Here is a 22,913-nt window from a genome sequence, read left to right as displayed (position 1 = left end):
AGAATGATGTGTCGATCTTTTCCGGGTCGAGAAATTAGCACACCCATGAATGTGAGCTAGCGGGCCCGAATTGTCATTAAAATAACCCTCAAAGGAAATATAATCGGACATTAAGACACATCCAGAACAGAACATTCAACTGTATTGTCCGTTAACATAAGACGCCGGTGAGTATTTAATGAGAAAGCTTTATTTTTAACGGGAGAGTTGAACAGATGGAGGTGCTAAATGCTAACTGCTAATATCAGTACATGTGCCGCATGTGAACCGGGCTGTTAGCTATGAAGCTAACGGATAGAAAAGTCATTGCATTTTCGTCTTTTGATATTTTACATCACAACAGTTACTATCTACTGTGGCTGTTAACATGCTACCATGATTTTCTGTCTTGTTTTTTTGTTTATGTCAGCTTTTCGCTCTTAACTCAAACAGTAAAGGGCTTTATCTGCATTGCATCATCCCATTCACTGAAACAAATTGTGAAATAAAACACCTTGTTGCTACGCTGCTAGTTCATTCAATACTAGTACAGATCCCGGTAATTATGTAAGAGATGATTTCAGGGCAAACTTGGCTATTTGATCTGTTTTTAAAGTGTTTAAAACGTTAACAATGTGAACAATGTGTCATTCAGACTGCTTTGGACTTGTCAGTAAATATTCAAAGGGTGGTTCTATTTCTGATATTTTGTCCACCTATTGATGTCCTGTATGGTTTACTAAATATCACCCGGGTGTTTGGCAGATCTTTATAAATGGTATTTCCCTACGAGTTGTGAGGTAGCTAATTATTTAATAATAGCGGATGCCCCGGAATTCTTGCATTCAAGATTTGACATTCATGCCAATGTGGTTTTCGTTATATGCTCGCCATCTATGATGAACCAGAGAATATATCGACCTCCCAGTGAAAACACATCCCGCTGTTATTGTGTCCTTTGCTGTGTCCTTTGTTTTTCATTGCCTGTTGATCAGTGGTACCAAACCGTTATGTTGTACATCATTGGGATCCATGGCTTTGGAGGTTATCATCATCAAATGAAACTGGACTGTTCAATATTAAAGAGCATGTTGGGGGAAAGTACATCCTGACTCCTTTTTGTACTGCTCTGCTATGTTCTGGCCACAACTGAAGCAACAGATCCTGACTCGTACAATCCTTGTATGCAATGTGATTGCATTTGTTTTAATAGATCCTTCAGATGTATAGCCCACATCTAATTTTCTGCTTTCTATTGTTTAAAGATTAAAATTACATGTAATACATGTTAACTAAAGCATCAACAGTTTTCTCAAACTTTAGAGTTTGTCTACTTTATAAAGTTTCAAGGTTGCAAGGCTTTTATTGTCATGTGTGCTACATTGTAGTTATGACAAAGAAAAGCTTAGGGCACAGGCTCCTCCAACAGTGCAACACAATAAAACAGATAAAATAGTACAAGTAAATAAAATAGAATATAATAGAAACAGAATATGATAGAAACTGTGCAGAATAGTCTATATACAGTAATTGGAATATTGATATATGTGAGTTGCAAACAGATGAATGTTACGTATGTATCATGAAATCAAAATGTGGTGCAATTATCCATGTAGTTAAACTTCATCACAATCTCTGCTTCAAATACTTTACACCCTGTTGTCTTTGTTTCTTCTCTCCCAGCGATGCCGTCGCTCAGCTGTCGATTTTACCAGCACCGGTTCCCAGAGGTGGAGGATGTGGTGATGGTGAACGTGAGGTCCATCGCTGAGATGGGAGCGTACGTCAGCCTGTTGGAGTACAACAACATCGAGGGCATGATCCTGCTGAGCGAGTTGTCCCGTCGACGTATCCGCTCCATCAACAAGCTCATCCGCATAGGCCGCAATGAGTGTGTGGTCGTCATCCGAGTAGACAAAGAAAAGGGTAAGAGCAGGCGGGAGGGTCCGGACCACTGGTTTAGTTTAGTCTTGGATCTGGGCTTTCAGGAAGGGCTCCACAAAGGACAGGAAACGTTTCGGCCAAGGTTGCTGATGGAACAAGAACTTTTACACACATGATAAACGGATACATTGGAAATATAGTTGAGCTTCTCCCTCTGTTCTGCAAATCTCTTCTTAACCTTGCATTGTCACGGTATATGAGTAGCATCAGTGACACTTGAGTGTATAGATGGAGTATGATGGTATGGTTTAAATATTGTCTAGGACTGCAAGTTATTATAATATCAATCAGAAGAATGATTCTCTTAAATGTCAGTGAAAACAAGTTATTACCTATTACTTAGTCTGATTGTATAAAAGTATTTCATTTGTAGTAATGGAGCCATTGAGAAAGCCAAAATCATACTGCATACAAAAGCAGAAAGTGTCGATTGATTCATCCGGCGTACATTTGATTTCTTCTCTGTATTGATTATTAGCACGTTGACTGGTGTCTCTTCTGGACTGGGTTCTGTTCAGACTCAGTCCTGTGAGAATCATGCCATGACCAAACTGACACTGTATCTCTCCTCTGCGTTGCCTTTAGGATACATTGATTTATCAAAAAGAAGAGTTTCACCCGAGGAGGCCGTCAAGTGTGAGGATAAGTTCACCAAATCTAAAACTGTAAGTAGAATTGTACCCGAGCACTTTCTCTGTTTATAATCCATTTCTGAAATGATTCCCAGTGTGCGTTTCAACATTGTAGAAAAATTGATTTGTTCCTACGTACAAGCAGGCCAAAAACACTACCCTCGTTTCTTTTATCTTCACCATCTGACCTTTGAGTCAGTATCTGAGCTGACGGTTGTTTTGTCTGCAGGTGTACAGCATCCTGCGGCACGTGGCGGAGGTTCTGGAGTACACTAAGGACGAGCAGCTAGAGAGTTTCTACCAGCGCACCGCCTGGGTGTTCGATGAGAAATACAAGAGGCCAGGATACGGAGCGTATGATGTCTTCAAACAGGCTGTAGCGTAAGTGCTTCCTATGAGGCGGGTTTACAAATGATTTGAGGATCTCAAATCTAATGTTGAATATCTTCCCTCCACTAGAGATCCTGCCATTCTGGATTGCCTGGAGTTATCAGAGGAAGAGAAGGCTGTGCTGATCGACAACATCAACAGGCGACTCACTCCGCAGGCGGTCAAAATCAGAGCAGGTAACAACATGCTCTACATCAGAGTTCTGCACGGGTCCGAGTTTCAAGACCCGCCCCCGCGATGTGCAATACCAACCCGACCCGACCCGTCGGCACAAGATCCACAAACCGACTCGAACCCGCATAGCAGCACATTCAATTATTAACAGACGCAGTTGTGTATTTGGCTCAAAAAGCGTTGGATTTCGCTCTTGAGGAAGAGTTATTGACAATGCTGTATCCTCCGTTAGAGAGCTTCACCTCAGCCATTTCGAATGTGGCGCGCTCAGCAGCAGATTGATGCGCTGCAGAGGATAGGATTATGCGGGTGTGAGGATTGTGTGAGGAAATTATTATTATTTTAATATATTCATTATGCAACACCCGCGACCCGACCCGCATCTTCTTTGTTTTACCCAGAACAGAACCCTGGAAAAAAAGTTGGAAGAAATACCACCCGCGAATCACTTTTTTTGCAAAAATAATTCGCTTACATTTTTATTGACATTTTTATAAACGTACACAACCACATATAGTTCAGTATACAATTTGAAAAAAGAAGAACATAATAATAAAAACAAGCAAACAACAGTGGCATGGAAGCTTTCTACCTTATTTGTAATGCAACATCATGGTCTGGTTCCAACTCTCAATTTGTGCCGTCGTTAATTTTTTCTTTTATATTCAACCCATATTTCCCATTTGGACTCAAATGTCCCTTCCTGGACCCTCAATGTGTGTGAATCCTTCCATATCAAATATTTCCTGTACTATTCCCAGCCATTGCTCCTTGGTAGGTGGATCCGCTTTGTACCATGCTCTTGTAATTGTTTTCTAGCAGCACCTAAATCCAACAGTTAACCTTAAGTTTATCTTACTGCATCCTTAAAGACTCTTAGTTGGACTTAGGACTAAGTGAAATGGTGAAGACCTACAACCATAACTCAGTCATCTTTTCTTCTCCCCCACATGCAGATATTGAAGTGGCGTGCTATGGCTATGAGGGCATTGATGCAGTGAAGGCAGCTCTGAGGGCGGGACTGGGCTGCTCCACTGAGGTCATGCCCATCAAGGTAAAATCGCCTCTTTCCCTCGCCCTTCACTGACACTGCACTCTTTCTGTTTGCGCTGAAAGGAATTACCGGTTGAGACCTGCTGCTTGAATAAAACAAACATCTTCTTGTTCTTGGCAGATCAACCTGATCGCCCCCCCTCGCTACGTGATGACGACGACCACTCTGGAGCGCACAGAGGGTCTCTCCGTCCTCAACCAGGCCATGGCTGCTATCAAGGAGAAGATTGAGGAGAAGAGGGGTGTCTTCAACATCCAGATGGAGGTGAGGGGCTTTACTTGTACAAAAAAAAACAATCCATGCCCTGTGTGTGTTTCTGGTACTACTTACAGTTTCCAGTTTGTACACTGGATACAAATTATTGCGTAAGTGGGTCTTTTTTGACCCGGTGAGGTGGTTTTCTTAGAGGATCTGTGTAATTACATTTTTTTTATCATTTCATATTCCAGCTATTCCTCAAAAAACATGTTTTGAATATCATGCCATTCAAATTTCAAATTTACATTTTAAGAAATTGTAGTTTTTGTAATGCTTCCATAAGTGGGTCATTTTTGACCCGCATGCATTTTCTATGGAATTTCGTTTTTTTTCAAAATGTAAAAAAAGTCTTAAATAGTGAAAAATGAAATATAAAATATTTCTAGTGTGAAACAAAGAGTGCTTTTTCTTAACCAAATTGCATAAAAACACATTCTAATACGGGTCCTTTTTGACCCACTTATGGAAGAGTGTGAGGTACAGCTAAATACAAGTTATGTACATGCATACTACTTCACACGTCTAGTAAGTTATTAATGATGGACAGGCCGAACCACAACCTTTTTTTGTGCATATAAGGGGTCGGTTTGGTGCGAATAATAAAGCATCAATATAATTAACTAGTTTCTTTTCAGGTTGAACATTTTCACACCCTTCTTTACCATCAAACATTATATACAGTATCTCCTACGTTTTGTGTTCCTTTTTTAAAATAAACTATTTACCAAAAATGTATATAACTCATCTTTAAATTCATTAAATATAACGCATGTATTTTAGTTTTTTATAAATAAGAACTTTATTCCTTCTCAAAATGATGGCTTTGCTTTTTAAATAATCAATCTTACACTTTATTTTCTCCCCACCATGGCCATAAAAACTACAGAATTGATCAGTTTTTAAATATTCCTACTTCTTTGTATTACTTTTCAGCCGAAGGTGGTGACGGACACGGATGAGACGGAGCTCGCCCGGCAGCTGGAGAGGCTGGAGAGAGAGAACGCCGAGGTGGACGGAGACGACGACGACGAGGAGATGGAGGCCAAAGCAGAAGACTAGTCTGTCCTCACAGGAAGGCTGAAGGGGAAAACCATCGAAGAAGAAATGTGGACAGACCTGGCCGCAGTCACTCAGACCAACAGATGTTAACTTTCACATTGCAAACATTAACTGGTGTTAATAGTTCATTGGCAAACGTTCCGGTTTGTTCTTCAACAATCTGTCTTCTTATGCAGACATGGAAGGAAAGTCAAATTACAAGATAAACATCAGTATAGTTTCTATTTTTAATTGATTAACTGATTTGATTAAATAACAAGCAGTGGCTCTTGCTTAAGAGCTCAGTCTCCATGGCGCTGTGTCTCTGGCTGGTCACTGGATGAGATGGATTTAAAGGAGGAACACATTGCTCGTCTGTCTCAACACCGGTTAGGTGACTTTGTGCTATTTCTCCCCCAGTTTAAGGTTTTACTGGCAACATGTGCTCTTGTTCAGCTCACATGGCATCAATAAAGTTCTGGAAGTTTTGAACTCAATGCGTCTGTCTGTTGCTGTGAGTATGAAAAGGGGTCAGAAACCTGAGTATGTTGAAAATATTAAATAAAGACAACTTTGTGTAGTATGTTATACATTTAAGACAAAACATCAAAAAATGTCAGAAAAAAGTTAAAGTATACAATGTCAGAAATTGTCAGAATAAAAAAGGCGAAATAAATCTTTAAAAAACATATAGCATTGTATCATGTCATAGTCTAGAACTTTGGAAACATGTCACAAGTATGAGGAACATCTAATGAATAAAATCTGACTTAAACAGGAATAATTTGGGGAAATAAATAGGTGGTTTACAAAATGTTATAAAAAATCAATTTATTCAAATGTTCACCAATACAAAAACAAATGGAGAGCATCTTCACAACTTCGACTCATTTCCCCATTTTCCTGTCGTGGTTATGATGTGTGCTTCTACAGCTGCAGGGTGTCAGCAGACACTTCAAATGACTACGTTTCTGAGATGGTCTGACAACATGCCAACACAATTATCAGGAATGTAATAAGTGAAAATGAAGAGGAAAAAATCTGTTTACTTTTACGAAATAAATGCAAGTTGTGTCAAAAACCCTGAATAAATAACGCTGTAAAAAAAGATCACATCTTCGCTCTTAACATATTCATAATCCAATTAACCAAGCCAGATTCCAACCCCCTAAAGACAACAGCATTTTTTTTACAGGAACTAATTCTGCACACGAATATTTCCACAAAGTGTGTTGGCATGTATACAAACACAATAAGTCAGCGCAAAACAATGTTCCTACCTGGTAGCATTTTACATTTGAACCATAATCAAATAATGACGTACTGTATTTACACAAAAGCACACCGACACAGTCAGCACCTGCAGACGGAGAGGGTGGAACCCGACATGAGCTGAACATCTGGTGTGAGAATCAGCAGAATCTGCATTTTACAGTTGGTCCTGGTATGGACACACCGCTTTGATCGGGGTGACAGAATTATGCTACACTATTATACACAATGTATGAAAAAACAAAAAAGTTGATCTTCACTCATTTCACCAATCCAATCTTCTTGGCTTCGGTTTCGTAAATGAGTAACCTCCACATCTTCACGATGAAGACCTCTGCTTCTTCGTCAAGAACCTAAAGCAGGAGACAAGAGGGGAGTGAGTCGCGGCTCTAGTTCTCCGTTATCTGATCATACAAATGCCCCAAAGATAAATGTAGAAGACTATCTTTTTTTTGTTGGCCATAAACATAATTCTGAGAGCATCATTTCACAGATAGAAATGGTTTTGTCTGACCATCTTTAAAAAATAAAAAAACATTCACTTTTTCTATACTAGTTCAAGAATAAGAAGCTGCACATCCTCGAAATGAAGAAACTGAGAAAATGGTGAGCCTGTTACACATCGTGGTTTGAATGACTTTTGGATTCAGCTTTTGTTTTTCTCACGTACTAATCTGCTAAATGTTAACTAGACTAAGAAGGTCATCAGTTAATGATAAAAAAACATTTCAATGCTACAACTACCTGATTGCTACAATTACATGAACATACAACTAAAACATAGCCAACAGTGTGAAAGTCTCTACTTACCATAGCAACATCATCCAAGATACTCTGTGGCATACTGTGAGCCATCACCTGGACAACACAGAAGCATCAGCATTATTTACAGTTTAATTTCCCCTTTATAAAGTCAACTGCACACATGATTGAATAAATACCTTGGTGCAGACGAAGTCCACTAGTGTCGCTTCTTCCTCTCCAATGTACTCAATAATCTTTTTATTGATCCACGGCCGAACACGACGGTCCATTAGCGTCTGATGAGGAAAGGAGATTAAAGCACACGTCAGGAGAGAAGAGTCAGAGGGGGATAAATCCATGAACTTCTGAAGCAGTTGTAAAGTAGTTAACCAGAATCATTCAATTGAGCCTCACGTGTCAGAGGTTATGATGCAAAGCCTGTAAATACACGAATGATGGTCTTTGTTAAAACATATCACTGTACAGCTTCTCCTAAAGGCTATTATTGTAAACAATGAAAGGACCGTATTGGTTCTCATGAGGACATTTCTATTTGAAACCCAGTCTCATACGTATCTGCGTTGGTAGGATGTTTACCTACTGATAAAGGTAACTGGCACATGCTTTCGATTTACAAGGACAATTTGATAACACGCATACTTTTATAAATTGGTCATGAGACAAAGGCAGTCTATGCTTAGGACCTTTCTCCAAAAAGAAATGAAGTAAAAATGTATGAAGATATTTGTGAATGAGGCCCAATCTTCGTCTGTCTCAAAAGACAGTTGTCCTCTCCTCACCGTGTCGACCATAGTCCAGTCCAGAGGGTAGGAGAACAGCTCGGGCTTCGCTGTGGGGATCTTCTCTATCAGGGTCTTGATGTTTTTACGTTTCTCCTCGGTGTTGGCCCCCTTTATGCTGGATGCCCCGTCCACCCCCAGGCTCTTATCGTCGTCGTAGTCCAGGGGAACCAGCTTCCTCTTGCGAGGTTGCTCGCTGGTCTCCTCATCATCAAACTTGTCGAAGACGCTGTCCCCGGGCAGCTTCTTTCTCTTGATGACGTTGGGTTGACTGGGGCTTCCTGAGGCACCTGGAGGGGGCAAGGAGGGCATATGAGACTCATGAAGAGAACTGTGGTGGGAGGGGGTTGGTGGTTAGAATAATGAATGAGGACGTTGTTATGCAAGCTGTGCATGTTGGTGCATGTAGGCTACTCTCAGGACAGACATGTGTGCTTCTGAATCTTGAAGTACTACATGTGTTGCAAAAGGGAATCTTGGTAATAAAATTATAATCTCACTTCATATTTTCTTTGAGCAGCTAAACTATCACTGGTTTATACAGAAGTACCACTGACATCGATTAATAGCCGCTTTCACACCAAGTACTTTGTTGTGCTTAGTTCCCAGCACTTAGTTGCCCCATGGAACTAAATACAGATCGCGTTCACACCGGAATAAGTTCCCCGAGGGAAGATTACGCAAATGAAGCCGCTGACGTCACTTCTTCTTCTGCTTTGGGTTTACTGGCAGGCCGCAAACCACTTCACGGCGTATACTGCCGCCCTAGTCCCCGGAGTTGGGGTAGAAGCAGCTGGGACTCCCAGCAGCTTCTACTGAAGCCTTCCGAGTAAATCACCAGAACTCCGACACCTCCTCATCTCCACCGCTCCCATGATTTTTTTGTGTTGCCATAAATTAGTCTCTCTCCGTTGGTGCGCGGGGCTAATGCTAATGCTAATGCCAGCAAGTACAATGGCGGCTTCACAAAACCTTTCAGAGTTTTACGGGATGTGGTTTGCAATTCGCCCAGCCAATCAGAAATGGGAACTTTTTTCTCCCCAGGAAAGTACCACCTCTCTAGGAGGGACTGAAAAGGGGGGAAAAGTTCTCATGAACTAAGTTCTCTTTTTGGTGTGAACGCAAAATCCCAGGAACTAAACGGGAAAAGTACTGGTATGAAAGCGCCTAATTATTTTGTATATTAAATGGTGAAAAATAATTATTGGAATTTACTCCACAGGGCTCATTTTGATATAAAACAAAGAGAAATCTAGTAAAAAATTTAAATTAAGAAAGCTGTGACTAAGGTAATGAGAAAAGTGAACTCATTGATAATCAAAAGTGGCAAGGTTTCTTACTAATTAACAGTTAAATATAAATAATAGTTAAATATCTTAATGAAGTACTATGCCACCGGCAGTGGCTCAGTCAGTAGGGGCTTGGACTGCGAGCCGTAGGGTCGCCGGTTCAAGTCGCCGACCAGACCTAAAAATGGAGTGTGGACTGCTACTTGGAAAGGTCCCAGTTCACCTCATGTCCTGCCGTGGTGTTCTTGAGCAAGGCACCGGACACCCCCCCCCCCCCCACTGCTCCCTGTACACTACCTGCCCACTGCTCCTAGTACTAGATAAAAGCAGAGAACACATTTCACTGTGTGTGCTGTGTGCTCTGCATGTGAGACCATTAAGAGGGTTTCATCCCTCCCAATATCATTATTATTATGTTTGTCTATGCTACAGTGAGGACTCACCCATTTTGAGGCTGAGGCCGATCTTGGGCCGGTTCTCCTCCTGCGGCAGGGCGTCGGGGGGGGAGTTCTCGTGGGGGATGATGATGCCGCAGGGAGACTCGTCCCCCGGTGAGTTTGGGGACGCGCCGCCACTGGCAGAAGAAACCGAGGGTGCTGTTGTGATGGGCCGCATTGTAGGCTTCAAACACGGTTTGACATCGGGGTTTTCTTCGTCATTTTCAAACTCCTCTTCCTCCTCCCCCTCCTCCACCTCATTGTCTGACTGGACGGGGGGCCGTGCGGCGGGTTCTGGCCGGGGCTGCTCGTGTCGGCGGTCCCGGTGTTCTCGTGAACCTTTGTGGCGTTTACGTTCCTCCTCGGGCTCCGGCTCGGGTATGATGGGAGGTTGTCTCCGACGCTCCTCCTCTTCCTCCTCCATCTAGACCAATAAGAGGCAGATGTACCGAAGATTATCATCAGATCCATGTTTTACAGAAAAAAAAGATCAACAGACAATGAAAGCAGGACACCACAGATGTGCAGGGATGCAGAGAGACCGAGAGGATCAAGTGACCTTCACAAAGACAACAGACAGCATGCACCCCCCCCCACAGACAGACAGACACACACACACACACACACACACATCATGATGGAGGGAAAGCGTACCCTGCGAAGCTCTGCGTCTGGGTTTGGATGTCCCTCGTCTAACAGCCTCTGTCTGATCTCCTCCAGCTCCTCCTTCTCTCTCTTCCTGTCACGCTCATCTGCCTCCGTCTCCTTCTCGCGGTCTCTGAGACGCTTCTGCAGCGCACTGCCCCTAGGGGTCACATCGAAAATAACAGCCTTCAGAACAAAAGCCTTAGCTGCAGTACTGCCATCTGCCACTAGAGTCAGATCTGGGTCACACAGCAGACTTTGAACTCTGTTTTCACATGTTTAGGTGCCACATGGCTCAGAACTGTCATACTGAACAGAGAAATTAATACTTCAAGGTTTAGTGTCATAAGTTTAGATTATATTTACAACATTTCTGACAGTCTTAAATGATTTGATGTAATGAACACATTATTCAAGGTATTTAAAGGCTGGATATCAGAAGTAAATCTGATGCTTTTATTTTTGATTGACTTCCTACCTTAGTAGCATTTGTGACCTGCTCCATCGAAATCAGTCACTTTGACCCGAAGACACATTTTGAGTTGTATACACTGTTGGAAAGAGGAGACTCCTAGCTTTCTAATGATACCAGGATTGTTGTTGTACTCCAAATATTAAGCAAAATATGTCACATTATATAATGACTATCACCGAGTCATCGTTTTGAGAAAAAGGCCTTCAAAGTTTCCTCTTCTCTGGAATCCATCGATCCGATTGATTATTAGCAAATGATCAAAATACTACGGAGGGAAGATATTTTCGTTTGGATTACTGTGTGTGTTTGTGTAATTTTGCATTTGTGTGTATTGTGTTTGTTTCCCGGGGAAAACACTCACGAGAAACACCGGCTGTTGTTATGCCTGCTGTGATGTCAAGTTACTCCGCTCTCCGCTTGTAATTATGCCGTCACAAGCTTCAAAGCTGTATTTATCATCTGAATTTGCCGAAACAAGTTTAATATTCTGAAAGCCAAGACTAACCCTTTGTTTAATTGAAATCAGATGAAAACAAACTGAAACGGACCCTGCCGTGTTATCTATGATTACTATATATACCGAACATTCGGACGGTTGGCGCAGTGGTTAGAGCGTTGATCATCAGATCAAGGGGTGAACTCCAGTTCAAAACCCGCCTCAGTGTCAGGCCGTTGTGTCCTTGGGCAAGACACTTTACCCGCATCTGCTCCTGTGGGTAATGTCCACAGTAATGACTCTTACATGTCTAATATGTGTAATTGTAAATCGCTTTGAGCACCTGTAAAAATGTAATGCATTATTATTATTATTACATTCATAATTTCAGCCGGAGGGAGGGGGAGCGGCGCTGTGGAAGAGCAGGGTACGAGTGAGAGGTGCCTATCATCTTCCCTTTACAAGCTTCAAAAATGTATTTATCGTGTGATTTTGGAAATAAAAGCTTCATATTCTGAAAGCCAAGACTTTGTTTATATAAAATCAAACAAAATACCCGAACCCCAAAAAACGCAAATCCACGTTTATTTTGAAAATGGCCGCTGCGACTTCCGACTGATTTCGATAGAGCGGGTCACATGTTTAGTTTGATGTAGCTTACCTGTAGTACTTGGGGTCATCTCTTTCATCATCATAGTCTTCAAGAAACTCTTTCAACCGTTTGCCCTCCTTCACCTGAAGACAAACACGAGCACACCGTTTCTTCAGACGAATACAGCTATTTTATTCATGTTTTATTGTCAGACTTATGAACTGAAATCAGAAAAAAGATAAAACAACATATCATCTGCATCAACACAATATCATATGCACATTTAACTATTGCTTTTCAAGTCTAAAAAAAGGCAACCAAGAGATGGACACATTTAAGCCTTAAAGGTAGGGTAGGTAAGAATGGAGAAACCAGCTCGAGTGCGCTAGAATTTGAAAGTACGCAGCCGAAAAAAATCTGCCCCTTCCTTCAGACTTCCTTACAGAGCCCCTCCTCCAACACACACGAACGCGCACATGACCAATGAGGGCACGAGATACGTTTGTGCACAGATGGAAGGCTGACAGGCAGGTAGGCCATCCGGCTAAAATGATTGGTCGTGCTTTTTAAAGTACCACGGCTTCCACAGATGACGTTTTTTTATGGATTTATTGTCAAAGCACTTAATGTATTCATTGCTATCGGGATGTTAAGAGCATTCCATGGAATATAACAAAAAGTGTTTCTGAAGTGAATGACCTACCGCACCTTTAAGCTCCTTAAAGAAGGCCATGTCTAAGTTGTAACTGTATCATCAAATACATTCTGTAAATAAATGAACAGTGATATGAAAGAAACTGTAATCAGTAACCAATGTGCTAGGTCAGAGGTTGAAACATCAGTGGACTTTCAACGAACTCTCACCATTTCTCGTCTGCGCTCATCGTCCCTCTCGGCCTCCTTGGCGTAATCCCGAGCCTTCTTCCTCTCTCTGAGCTCCCAGTTTTTTAGTCGCTGCCGTCACAACAAACAAGTATGCTCCATCACATCAAGGAACATGAGTAATACACATGTTGTTACTCTAATCAAAGTGCAAGGGTTCCCAGTAATTGACGTTTAGAAAGGACCAAGTAGGAGTGATTTATTCCCGATGATTTCTTACCTCCTGATAGGCTGCTTCCTTGTCTCTGAGTTTCCTCTCCAGCTTCCTGCGGTCATACGCCTCCTCTTCATCTTCTTGGTCTCGTTTCTTGTCTCTGTCTCGACTAACCTCTCTGGTAAAATAAAAAAGGTAGGAATATATTATTATTGAATCTAAAGTGGAACCGATACACATGAGAAGAGACGGGAAGATGTCCATCAAGCACTGTGCAGCTGCTTCAGCGATAGGCTGCTGCACCCCCGCTGTCTCACGGAGAGAGACCGCAGGTCTTTCCTTCCTGCAGCGGTCAGACTATACAACCAGCACAGCCCCTAGTTGACACCCCCCCCCCCCACACACACACACACACACCACAACACAGACTATATCACCCATTGCTGCTAAATACCAACAAACGATGTGCAATATATAAATGGCGTTAATAACTGTAATATATACCTGGCTGCTAAATCCTTAGAACTGTTACAAGGTGTGTATTTTGTAAATTGTGTAACTTGTTAAATACCAACCACCTATGTGCAATATGTGATAGATGTGCAATATATATAGGTGTCGTTAATAACTGTGTAATGTATACCTGGCTGCTAAATCCTAAGAACTGTTACAGGATGTGTATTTTTTTTAAATGATGTAACTTTTTATTTTTTATTATGTTTTTAATTATATCATAACTTAGTACTTTTTTTTAAAATGCATGTCACATATTTAACATTATGTTACATTAAGCTGTCTGTGGCTCTTTTCCCTGCTGTAACTACGCACGTGTCCCCTCCGTGGGACTAAGAAAGGTATTCTGATTCTGTGAAAAGGTTTTCCCCTCACCTGGATCGGCTGCGTTCGGGGGTCACGTCCCGGGTCACGTCCCGGGTCACGTCCCGGGTCACTTCCCGGGTCATGTCCCGGGTCATGTCCCGGGTCCTGTCCCTCTCCATGTCCCGGCTCCTGTCCCTCTCCCAGTCTCTTTCTCTTTCTCGGGGCCTTCGCTCGCGGTCTTTATCTCTGTCTCTCTCCCGCTCTCGCTGTTTTTCCCTCTCCTGTTCCCTCTCTCGTTCCTTCTCCCTCTCGCGGTCCCGTCGCTCCCTTTCCCGCTCCCGCTCTTTTTCCCGATCCCTGCGTTCCCGCTCAAACTCCAGCCGCTCCTTCTCCCTCTTGTCCTTCTCTTCTTCTAGTTTCTGCAGAGCAAAACACACACAGGTTCAGCCGACACCACAGAAGATCCGGTGAGTCTTTGCAGTCTATGTTCTACTGTGCACAGATCAAGTGGTTTCCAGATTTAGAAAGAGTTCTTACTGGAACATGCCCTAAAATAATGAGTGCAAAGCTTGTAAAGAACTTAACAGGGGAAACCGGGAAGGATCAAAAGCTCTCCCTCACAGAGAGACACTTCCCCGTCCATCTGAAGCAGAACAGTGGGCCTGCTGCTGCTGCTGCTTTACACTTGCAGTATAAACTATACTTTAGCGGGAATGGAACTGGAAACCACTTTAATGGTCAAAAAGATCTGTGGAACATGTTCAACTTGAGGCATTCATAACGAAAGAGGCGCTGCAAAAGACAATGCTTTTTCTCTTCTTAAGAGTCCTCCGCCAAGAACAGTGAAAACAAAAAACAGAAAACAGGCGTCAGTCGTTTGGTGAACTAGTTGTTTGTGACTTACAGGTGTTGAACTATGGATTCAGCTCTTCGCTGCCCCTACAAGCCTTTTAAGTTAGGCCTGGGAGGAAAGCAGGTCACACGTATACAAGGAAAAACGTTATGGGATTCTGTCTTGCTTAAGCATCATCATCATCATCATCATCATCAAAAACATCAACCTTTTACTTCAATATAGCATTCGGTTATCAAGAAACAACACATTGAACATCAGATACATTTCTGCAAAGATAAAGGAAATTGTAGAAGCGGTCTTACCCCTGGAGAAGCCTTCAGCGGATCATCATGACTGATTACATTTCAACACACGCACGCACACACACACACACACACACACACACACACACACTAAATCTGCCTTCATAGGCATTACACACAAGGCTTTGAGTGTAATGTGTTTAAAATTAAAAACACAATCAGACCCAGAATGAGAGTACTCGATACAAACTACTAAACTTAGTATTTCCATGAATGAAAAAGTCCCTGGAACAGTCAAATCATTCCAGTCATATGAAGCTCCAGGCAGTCAGCTGGTCCTCGGGAATAACACTGACACATCTGAAAGCCTTGGGTGTAATGCAACTAAAGATAAGTATTACACAAAAAAACATTAGTTCAGGTTAAGTATAATAACGTATGTGTCTTGACTGTAGCATAAATCCTGTAAATGATGCATCTGTTTTCGGTCTTTGTACTTACCTTTGTAGAGTCTCTACCAGGGCTTGCTAATTAAATACTATTTGGCTGTAAGCATCTAACCCTCTTTGATCGTTGTCAGTTTTTAAACAGCGGCGGATGTTATTTTCATTTAAATTCAAACCTTTATTTATCCAGGTGAATCCCATTGAGATCATTGATCTCTTTTTCAAGGGAGACCTGCTGTTATAAATGTTAAGACAAGATAAATGAGTTGGAAAAGAGAAAACAGTTCTGTTTTGTGTTGTGATACAACGTCGACAACTTCTGCTCTTTTCCCGTTTTGGTTTAATTGTTCAACTCTTTCTTAGATAGAAAACATGGACTTTGTAGTGACTCCCATCCTGTACAGATGAAATAAAAATAAGAACTCACTGATCTATCTTGTAAAAAAAGAAACAAGGCAGAGAGCTAAGACAGTGATGGAGAGCAGGAGATGCAGAAAGAAGTCACAATAACCCACACAGAGAGCACGTACCTCGTCAGTCTTCAGATCAGCGTGCTGCTGTGGAGAGGGCGCCCCCCACAATAGCATTATAAAAGCTACAGCCAAAGTCACTGCAGTGGTTATTGACAGGAGTCCTTGTGCTTCAACATGAACACCATTAAGACAGACCATCATTTACAGAGGACTCGCACAGGTTCACCAACTTAAACTTTCGGGACACCACCAATAATCTCACAGAATGAAGGTGAAAGGTTGGGAAAAGCTGTTTTATACATATGCAAATGGCTCAATAAAGAGCATCGTAACCCTGACCCACTCACACAAAAGTGTAGTACAGTTGCCCCTATGCAAGTCCTCAAGAGGGGGACGCCCAGTATATGTATATAGTAAATAAAGGCTGATACTTACATCCTATCCTCGCAACTTTTTCCAAAGCTCTGAGATTCATCTTGCTTTAGTCACCATATGATCACTATCATAATGGTGGGGTTTAATGAATAGATTAGCTTTTAAGTAACTTTACATCGTCTCCATGCATTTGTGTGATGAATGAAGAATGGATCTATAATAGTTACACCTATAGTTTCACTACTTTGGTCACAGGTGTCAAATCAGGCCCCAGAAAGGTGGCAAAAACACTAGCTGTGGGCCTATTCCTGGTGTTTGAACAGTGAATATGTAACATTTTATATATGTGGGGCAAATTAAGATGGCTGGTGGAATAAATTGTGTGCGTTGCCAATTTGCAGCGAAGTATGCATGTTAATGAGATCAAGAAAAGCTTGGCAAATGTGTCGACTAAATGTGCAAGCTCTAGGAGTGAACTATGTGAGCAGCTGCTGTCCAAAACCTGTAATGTCAACTACAAAATTAAAGAAGCCACTTTACCTTGTGGGTGTCTCGAAATTTACTAATTTCTCTGGAAATGAGGTCCCTCTTGTCGTCCTCCATATCAATGGTGTTAAGGTCGTCCTAAAGTCAAAGAAAGAGTCAGTTAACACACATTTTAAGTTGTAACCCTTAGACGCATAAGTGGGTCTTTTTTGACCTGGTGAGGTGGTTTTCTTGAAGTATCTTTGTAATTACATTTTGTTGTCATTTCATATTCCAGCTATTCCTCAAAAAACATGTTTTGGATATCATGCCATTCACATTTTAAATGTACCCATTTTAAGAAATTGTAGTTTTTGTATTTCTACCCCAAGCTTCCATAAGTGGGTCAAAAATGACCCGCATGCATTTTCTATGGGATCCTCTAGGAACCTTTGATTCTTATCACCTGTTGCTGTCAGGAATACATTCACTGTGGACCACACAGACTACATCACAAGTGACACCTCTCAGGAAGATTATTTTACACAGCAAGATCTGATACCTGTCAGTATAATAATAATAATAATAATAATAATAATAATAATAATACATTATATTTGTATAGGGCTTTTCAAGGACTCAACATCGCTTTACAATATAAGGGAAGATTAGGGTGGGGGGTATAGGACTATCAAACTTGATTAACCGGCATGGATTGATGGGGGGGGTGGGCTATGAGTAGACAAGAGGAGGAGAGATGAGTTTTGAAAAGGGACTGGAATACTGTGAGGGTCTCAGAATAGCGGAGACCTTTGCATCAATATGTTCAAAATGTAAAAAAAAGTGTCTAAAATTATAAATAGAATATTTCTAGTGTGAACCAAAATATGATACTAAATATTATACAAGTGATTTTTCTTAACCAAAATAACAAAAATGGCATAAAAACACATATTATTCTAATACGGGTCCTTTTTGACCCACTTATGGAAGAGTGTAGGGTCCAGCCACTCGTGCATCTAAGAAGACAGACATTACATTTGGCCTACCTCTTCTTTTTTCTCCTTTCTTCTCTTTCGTCGTTGGGAGTCCTCGTCCTGTGAAGGCGCGTTGAGTTCGGAAGCATATTCCTGCATCAGTCCGTCGATAGCACCTTTGGTGATCTGATCCTTCTTCTTCGTCTCCTCGTCTAGAGCCTCTTCCTCATCATCTCCTCCATCTTCCGCCTTCTTGGTCTGCCAGTACAGGAAACATCTTAGTTTAGTTTCAATTGTTCCCCCTTTGTTCTAAAGCTTAATAAATCTGAGACGTGGAAAGTAATTCAGAGATCTGAAACAGCACTAAATGTATTCTTGAGGCAATGATGATTATACCCCATTCGCAGTCTTTTTCTTGGCCTTCCACTCGTCCAGCTGAGCTTTAGTCTTGGCATCCACCTTCACCAACAGACTTTTGTCTCCAATATTCAAGTCATGAAGCAGCCGCAGTGCTCGCAATGTGGACTCTGGCTCCTTGTACTCACAAAACCCAAAGGCTGCAAAAGATTTGAAGCAAGTTAATCTGTGTTCATGTGTGGTTTAATGAGAAAACAAATACAAATAACCCCAAGTTAGCCACGATTAAAAGTATTTCCGGACCTAATGAAGCTAGATCTGTCTATTGTGCATTACCTTGAAGCTTGCCAGAGGCTCCCTGGACTCTCTTCCAGCTCAGTACAATTCCACACTTCTGTAACATGAGTACAAAAGGGAAGAGTTAAAAACCCAGGTAGAAGGGGGTTAAAAATATGAAAAGAAAATGCTACAGCAAAGGATTCATAGTTTCGGTTATATGTGAAAATCTGTTCCTTACCGCAAGCAGCTGTCTGATCAGCATGTCTGAAGCTTTCTCTGATATGTTCCCCACAAACACTGTGGTGGTGGGCCCGCTGTTCTCATTGTTTTCTTTGACTCGCATTATGTCCTTTTTATGCATTGGAGGCTTACTGATCACTTGCATAGAAGGCATCATTATTGAAGGGGTCATGATGCCCATGTGCATTGGGATCATTTGACCTCCTGCAACAGCAAGAACACATACATTTAAAGTAGAGACAAAGAAGTCTTGTTTATATAGTTTACTGTATTGTAATACAATACTGTATCTGTAAATGTGTGTAACTTCCAACATTGTCATTTTTCTGTCTGTAAGGCTGCAACATCTATTCTAATAATAGTTTGTTTAAAACTGTGTTTACCATAACAGTAGATCAAGTGAAAGAGGCTGTCATTTACATTCATTGTGGGACAGGTGAGAGCTTACCTGAGGCGAAGCCAGCAAACTGAGGGGGCATCCCAGGAGGAGGCAACAGCGGCCGGTTTAAATGAGGGGGGAAGGACATTCTGGTTGTGAGCGGGACCAACCTGATGAAAGAACAATGAAGTCCATTAACAAATCTATTTCATGTTTCACATCACTATTTATTATCACAATAAACAGTATTTTAATCCACTGAACAATATTTAATTTTACATTCTGGTCTTATTTATTGTATTCTATTTACATGTATATAGCCTCCTGCATTTACTTGGTCACTTGCAACATTCTCTGCAACATTTAGCTTTTTGTATTTTATTGACATACATACTGTATAGTTTACTTCATCCGCATTACTTGAACATTGGTCTTATTTAGTGCGAATGCTGTTTACAGTTCTTCTTTTCTTTATTCTTCCGCAAAATATTATTATTTCACCAAAAAGTTTGGCTCTCAATAACTTCAGCATACTTTCAGCTACAGAAACCATTCAAATATCAAAATATTCAGCCTTTACATGATGGGAAACTTTCAACTTTTTTAAATATTCAGCTTTTTAAACTCTTCTTTTAACATGGAACTCAATGGGAGGAACCTTCAAATCCTCTTTTACCTACACCGTGTGCCAAATGCTACTCCTTCCACATACTTTCAGCGAGAGACTTCATTCCAACTTTAAAACAGTCACAAGCATTCAGCTATTAAAATTATATTATTGATATCGTCACTTTTTTAGATATTTAACTTAGTTTGGAGCTTGGCAAAGAGGCCTTCTTCAGTGGAAAGGCTCTCCTTTCACAGCACATCTCCATGGAAACCTTTGATCTCTGGGCTCAGTACACAGGTGTTTGATAACGTCCACCATGGTAACCTTCGATCTCTGGGCTTGCACACACAGCTGTTTGATAATGTCCTCACCTCAAACGCAAACACAGACTGGAGTTTAACAAACTGTCTCAGCCTATTATTTTCTCTCTGATGGAGACTTCATACTGACTTCAACATGTTCCACATATTTTATACATTATTGGTGACATATGGTTTTAGTTCAAAAGTGTGCAGTTAAAATATTCTGCTGCTTTTCAAAGCGTTTTTACTTTCTTTTATCTTCTTAATACACATTAATTCACTACTACTTACATTGAATATCTAACTCCTTCAGCCTACTTTCAGCCACAGAAACCATTCAACTATTACATTATTCAGCTATTTCAGGACATTGAGGCTATACATTTTGTTGTTTGTACCTTTTTAAAACCTTTTCTTTTAAATATTAAGCTTCAAGTTTTCAACAAAGTCATTGCAATGCATTTCAGCTGTAACAATTTTGATTCAAATCATTTCACTTTTCTGCATTTCTCCGCTAAGTTCAGCAACACACTTACTTGGGTTCTGTAGCTAAAAGCAGCAACATAGACCATTCAACTAATATAATATTCAGCAACATTGGTACACAGATTACAGAATTCGCAAGCATTTTTAGCAGGAAATGCATTTTCTAGTTCTACTTCTTCTTGCACCATTTTTATTGTTTGTTTTTTTATATTTGCTATTATTTATATATATTTATGTAGTATTGTTGGAGGATCCTTAGACTTAAGGTATTAATTGCCATAACTACACTGTACTGTACATATGACAATACAGCCTTTGAATCTTGAAATGGAATGTTCTTATTATACATGATGTGTTCACAGCTGGATGAAGTCCACACAATGTAAATGTAGCATTGTAAATACGTTTTTAAAAACATATGCATGTTCAATGTTAGCTTATTTACATTGAAAGGACACTGAATAAAACTGCTATGCAGATGTTTCGCCAACAACGTGTGACTTTTGCTATAAACTGTGACCCTGCTATTAGTAACGTTACTTTAAGTTAGCTTTGCTCAATGGAGTAACGTTGTTTAACTTAATACCAAGAAACCCAACAGTTTATTAACTTTCCCTTTATTTTAACGCGTTACATTATGTGGTAGCTAAATAACGTAACGCCAATTAAAGATATAAAATAAACTACCAATTTAAATAGTTAGCTAAAGCTAGCATTAAGCACGCTACCGTACCCGGCACAATTAAATTAGGCTAAGCTAACATTAGCCATAACTGGTGTTCCCTCTAAAGAGGAACTCACTTTAGCGGGCCCGATATAAGTTTGGAATAAAAGTCAAAACGTCCGTATATACATACCTAGAATTAGGTGGCGTACAAATGGACACAAACAGCTTTCAGCAGGTTATTAATTATGAAAATCTTTTGTAACGTCCCGATGTTGGATTAGCACGCTGGCTAGTCAAGGGCCTTCGAAAACATCTACGCAGGCGCTCTACGCACCACACTCGAAGAGCGCTTGTTATGTGAATCGGGACGTAGCAGCCGGGTGGAGCTAGGCAATACATATTATACAGCCTGATATTGTAGTAAAATAAGATACACTTTGTTGATCCAAATTTGGGATTTTTTCCCCCGTCACAGCAGCATGTAGATAAGACATTGCACATTAATTAGAAGTAAAATACATTTAAAAAATAAACAACAAAACAGTGAATATATCATCAATCAATCAACACTTTATTACAGACTAAAGGGTCCAGATAAAAGACAATATACATATATGTATGTATATATATTGTATAATAATAATAGTTGCATCTGTCTGCACCATTGGTGAAGGAACAACTCACATTTACTTAATCATAACTAGAATGAAAATACCCTTTGCTACTCCTCCATAGATAAGGTAATAAAGGCATAAAAGTAATGTCATCAAAATATATAATTAAAGTAGCATAACAACAGTACTTATTATGCATACACATTTGTTAACTGTATAAATATAGATGTATTACTTCCCATTATACACATACATTCACTACATTCCTGTTAACCTCCATGTATACAATCAGTGTATTTATTTGCAATGCAACTGTGTATCCAAATCCTGCATTTGGATACACAGTTGCATTGCAAATAAATACACTGACAAATGCATATGACTTGATTATACGATACATCCTTATACTATACTTATACTATTGTTCAACTAGCACTAGATCTAATTTGCGATCTAATTGCGTGTTGTACTTTTAAAATATAATACGTACTACCGAAGATGTCCATTGCTGACCATATAATACACATTTTGTAATGAGATGTTTAAAGATGACCAAATAGTTGAGCTTTTTGGTTTAACTTTAACCATCATTCATTCGGAACAGATAAGTAAGGAGCAGCTCACAAATACCTAGTGTGTCATCTGAGTTGGTGGATCTTTATATTATTTATATATTTAATAATTGATTTAAATGCCCAAGGGGTTCATTATTACCCTTGGTCCTTTAGAATGTGAAGGTTACTTGTTTTATTGCCCTGGCTGGACGTTTAAGTTTATATGTAGGACACTTTCATTTAAATGCATGAACAATCACATCATTAGTACACGTACTATTGTCATACATGTATATACACGTACTTTAATGGGCTTATAATATAGCGTTGGTTACCATGTTGTTTTTGTTGTAGGAACCGTGACAGCAGCTGGGCCGCGAGGGCCGCATCATGGGCCGCATCTGACAACCCGTGACGTCACTTTAGGCGGGTTTTTCATGGAAAGGTCTAGAAGAAACGAAGCACACCCTTCTAGTTTGAAATATCCCTCCATCGGATTAAAAAGACCCTAACTGTTTTCTATGAAATAAACCATGTTCCTCAGATTTTGTTTGAAAAAAATTATTAGATATGTACA

At 40.5% G+C, this 22,913-nt stretch overlaps 2 protein-coding genes across 2 annotated transcripts; one reads left to right on the top strand and one right to left on the bottom strand.

Moving 5' to 3' along the window:
• Positions 1 to 18: 18 nt before the first annotated feature.
• On the top strand, positions 19 to 5,961 carry eif2s1b (eukaryotic translation initiation factor 2, subunit 1 alpha b). The gene is made up of 8 exons (XM_034076707.1): positions 19 to 167; positions 1,663 to 1,905; positions 2,509 to 2,588; positions 2,785 to 2,936; positions 3,015 to 3,121; positions 4,076 to 4,173; positions 4,294 to 4,437; positions 5,365 to 5,961. Exons 2-8 carry the CDS (start codon positions 1,665 to 1,667, stop codon positions 5,488 to 5,490), a joined length of 948 nt encoding a protein of 315 aa, XP_033932598.1. The 5' UTR covers positions 19 to 167; positions 1,663 to 1,664; the 3' UTR covers positions 5,491 to 5,961.
• Positions 5,962 to 6,283: 322 nt separating this feature from the next.
• rbm25b (RNA binding motif protein 25b) lies at positions 6,284 to 21,494 on the bottom strand. Its single transcript, XM_034076703.1, has 17 exons — positions 21,359 to 21,494; positions 19,173 to 19,273; positions 18,723 to 18,928; positions 18,542 to 18,599; positions 18,245 to 18,405; positions 17,921 to 18,106; positions 16,947 to 17,030; positions 14,084 to 14,433; positions 13,262 to 13,373; positions 13,024 to 13,113; positions 12,229 to 12,302; positions 10,666 to 10,816; positions 10,018 to 10,435; positions 8,286 to 8,575; positions 7,683 to 7,781; positions 7,552 to 7,599; positions 6,284 to 7,094 (listed from the first exon to the last, which is right to left on the bottom strand). Exons 2-17 carry the CDS (start codon positions 19,249 to 19,251, stop codon positions 7,002 to 7,004), a joined length of 2,499 nt encoding a protein of 832 aa, XP_033932594.1. The 5' UTR covers positions 19,252 to 19,273; positions 21,359 to 21,494; the 3' UTR covers positions 6,284 to 7,001.
• Between the last annotated feature and the right edge of the window lie 1,419 nt (positions 21,495 to 22,913).

The sequence above is a fragment of the Pseudochaenichthys georgianus genome, chromosome 24 (assembly GCF_902827115.2).
Source record: "Pseudochaenichthys georgianus chromosome 24, fPseGeo1.2, whole genome shotgun sequence".
NCBI lineage: Eukaryota > Metazoa > Chordata > Actinopteri > Perciformes > Channichthyidae > Pseudochaenichthys > Pseudochaenichthys georgianus.
This window is presented reverse-complemented; position numbering and strand designations above follow the sequence as displayed.

What these genes read in the sequence shown, in the direction of transcription:
- eif2s1b (XM_034076707.1), top strand. Translation starts at nt 1,665, where the DNA reads ATGCCGTCGCTCAGCTGTCGATTTTACCAGCACCGGTTCCCAGAGGTG. An exon ending in CCGAGTAGACAAAGAAAAGG is followed by an intron (nt 1,906 to 2,508) that starts GTAAGAGCAGGC and finishes CGTTGCCTTTAG; the next exon opens with GATACATTGATTTATCAAAA. An exon ending in GTCTTCAAACAGGCTGTAGC is followed by an intron (nt 2,937 to 3,014) that starts GTAAGTGCTTCC and finishes TCCCTCCACTAG; the next exon opens with AGATCCTGCCATTCTGGATT.
- rbm25b (XM_034076703.1), bottom strand. Translation starts at nt 19,251, where the DNA reads ATGTCCTTCCCCCCTCATTTAAACCGGCCGCTGTTGCCTCCTCCTGGG. An exon ending in AGAAAAAGACTGCGAATGGG is followed by an intron (nt 18,107 to 18,244) that starts GTATAATCATCA and finishes CTGTACTGGCAG; the next exon opens with ACCAAGAAGGCGGAAGATGG. An exon ending in AGGAAGCAGCCTATCAGGAG is followed by an intron (nt 13,114 to 13,261) that starts GTAAGAAATCAT and finishes TTGTGACGGCAG; the next exon opens with CGACTAAAAAACTGGGAGCT.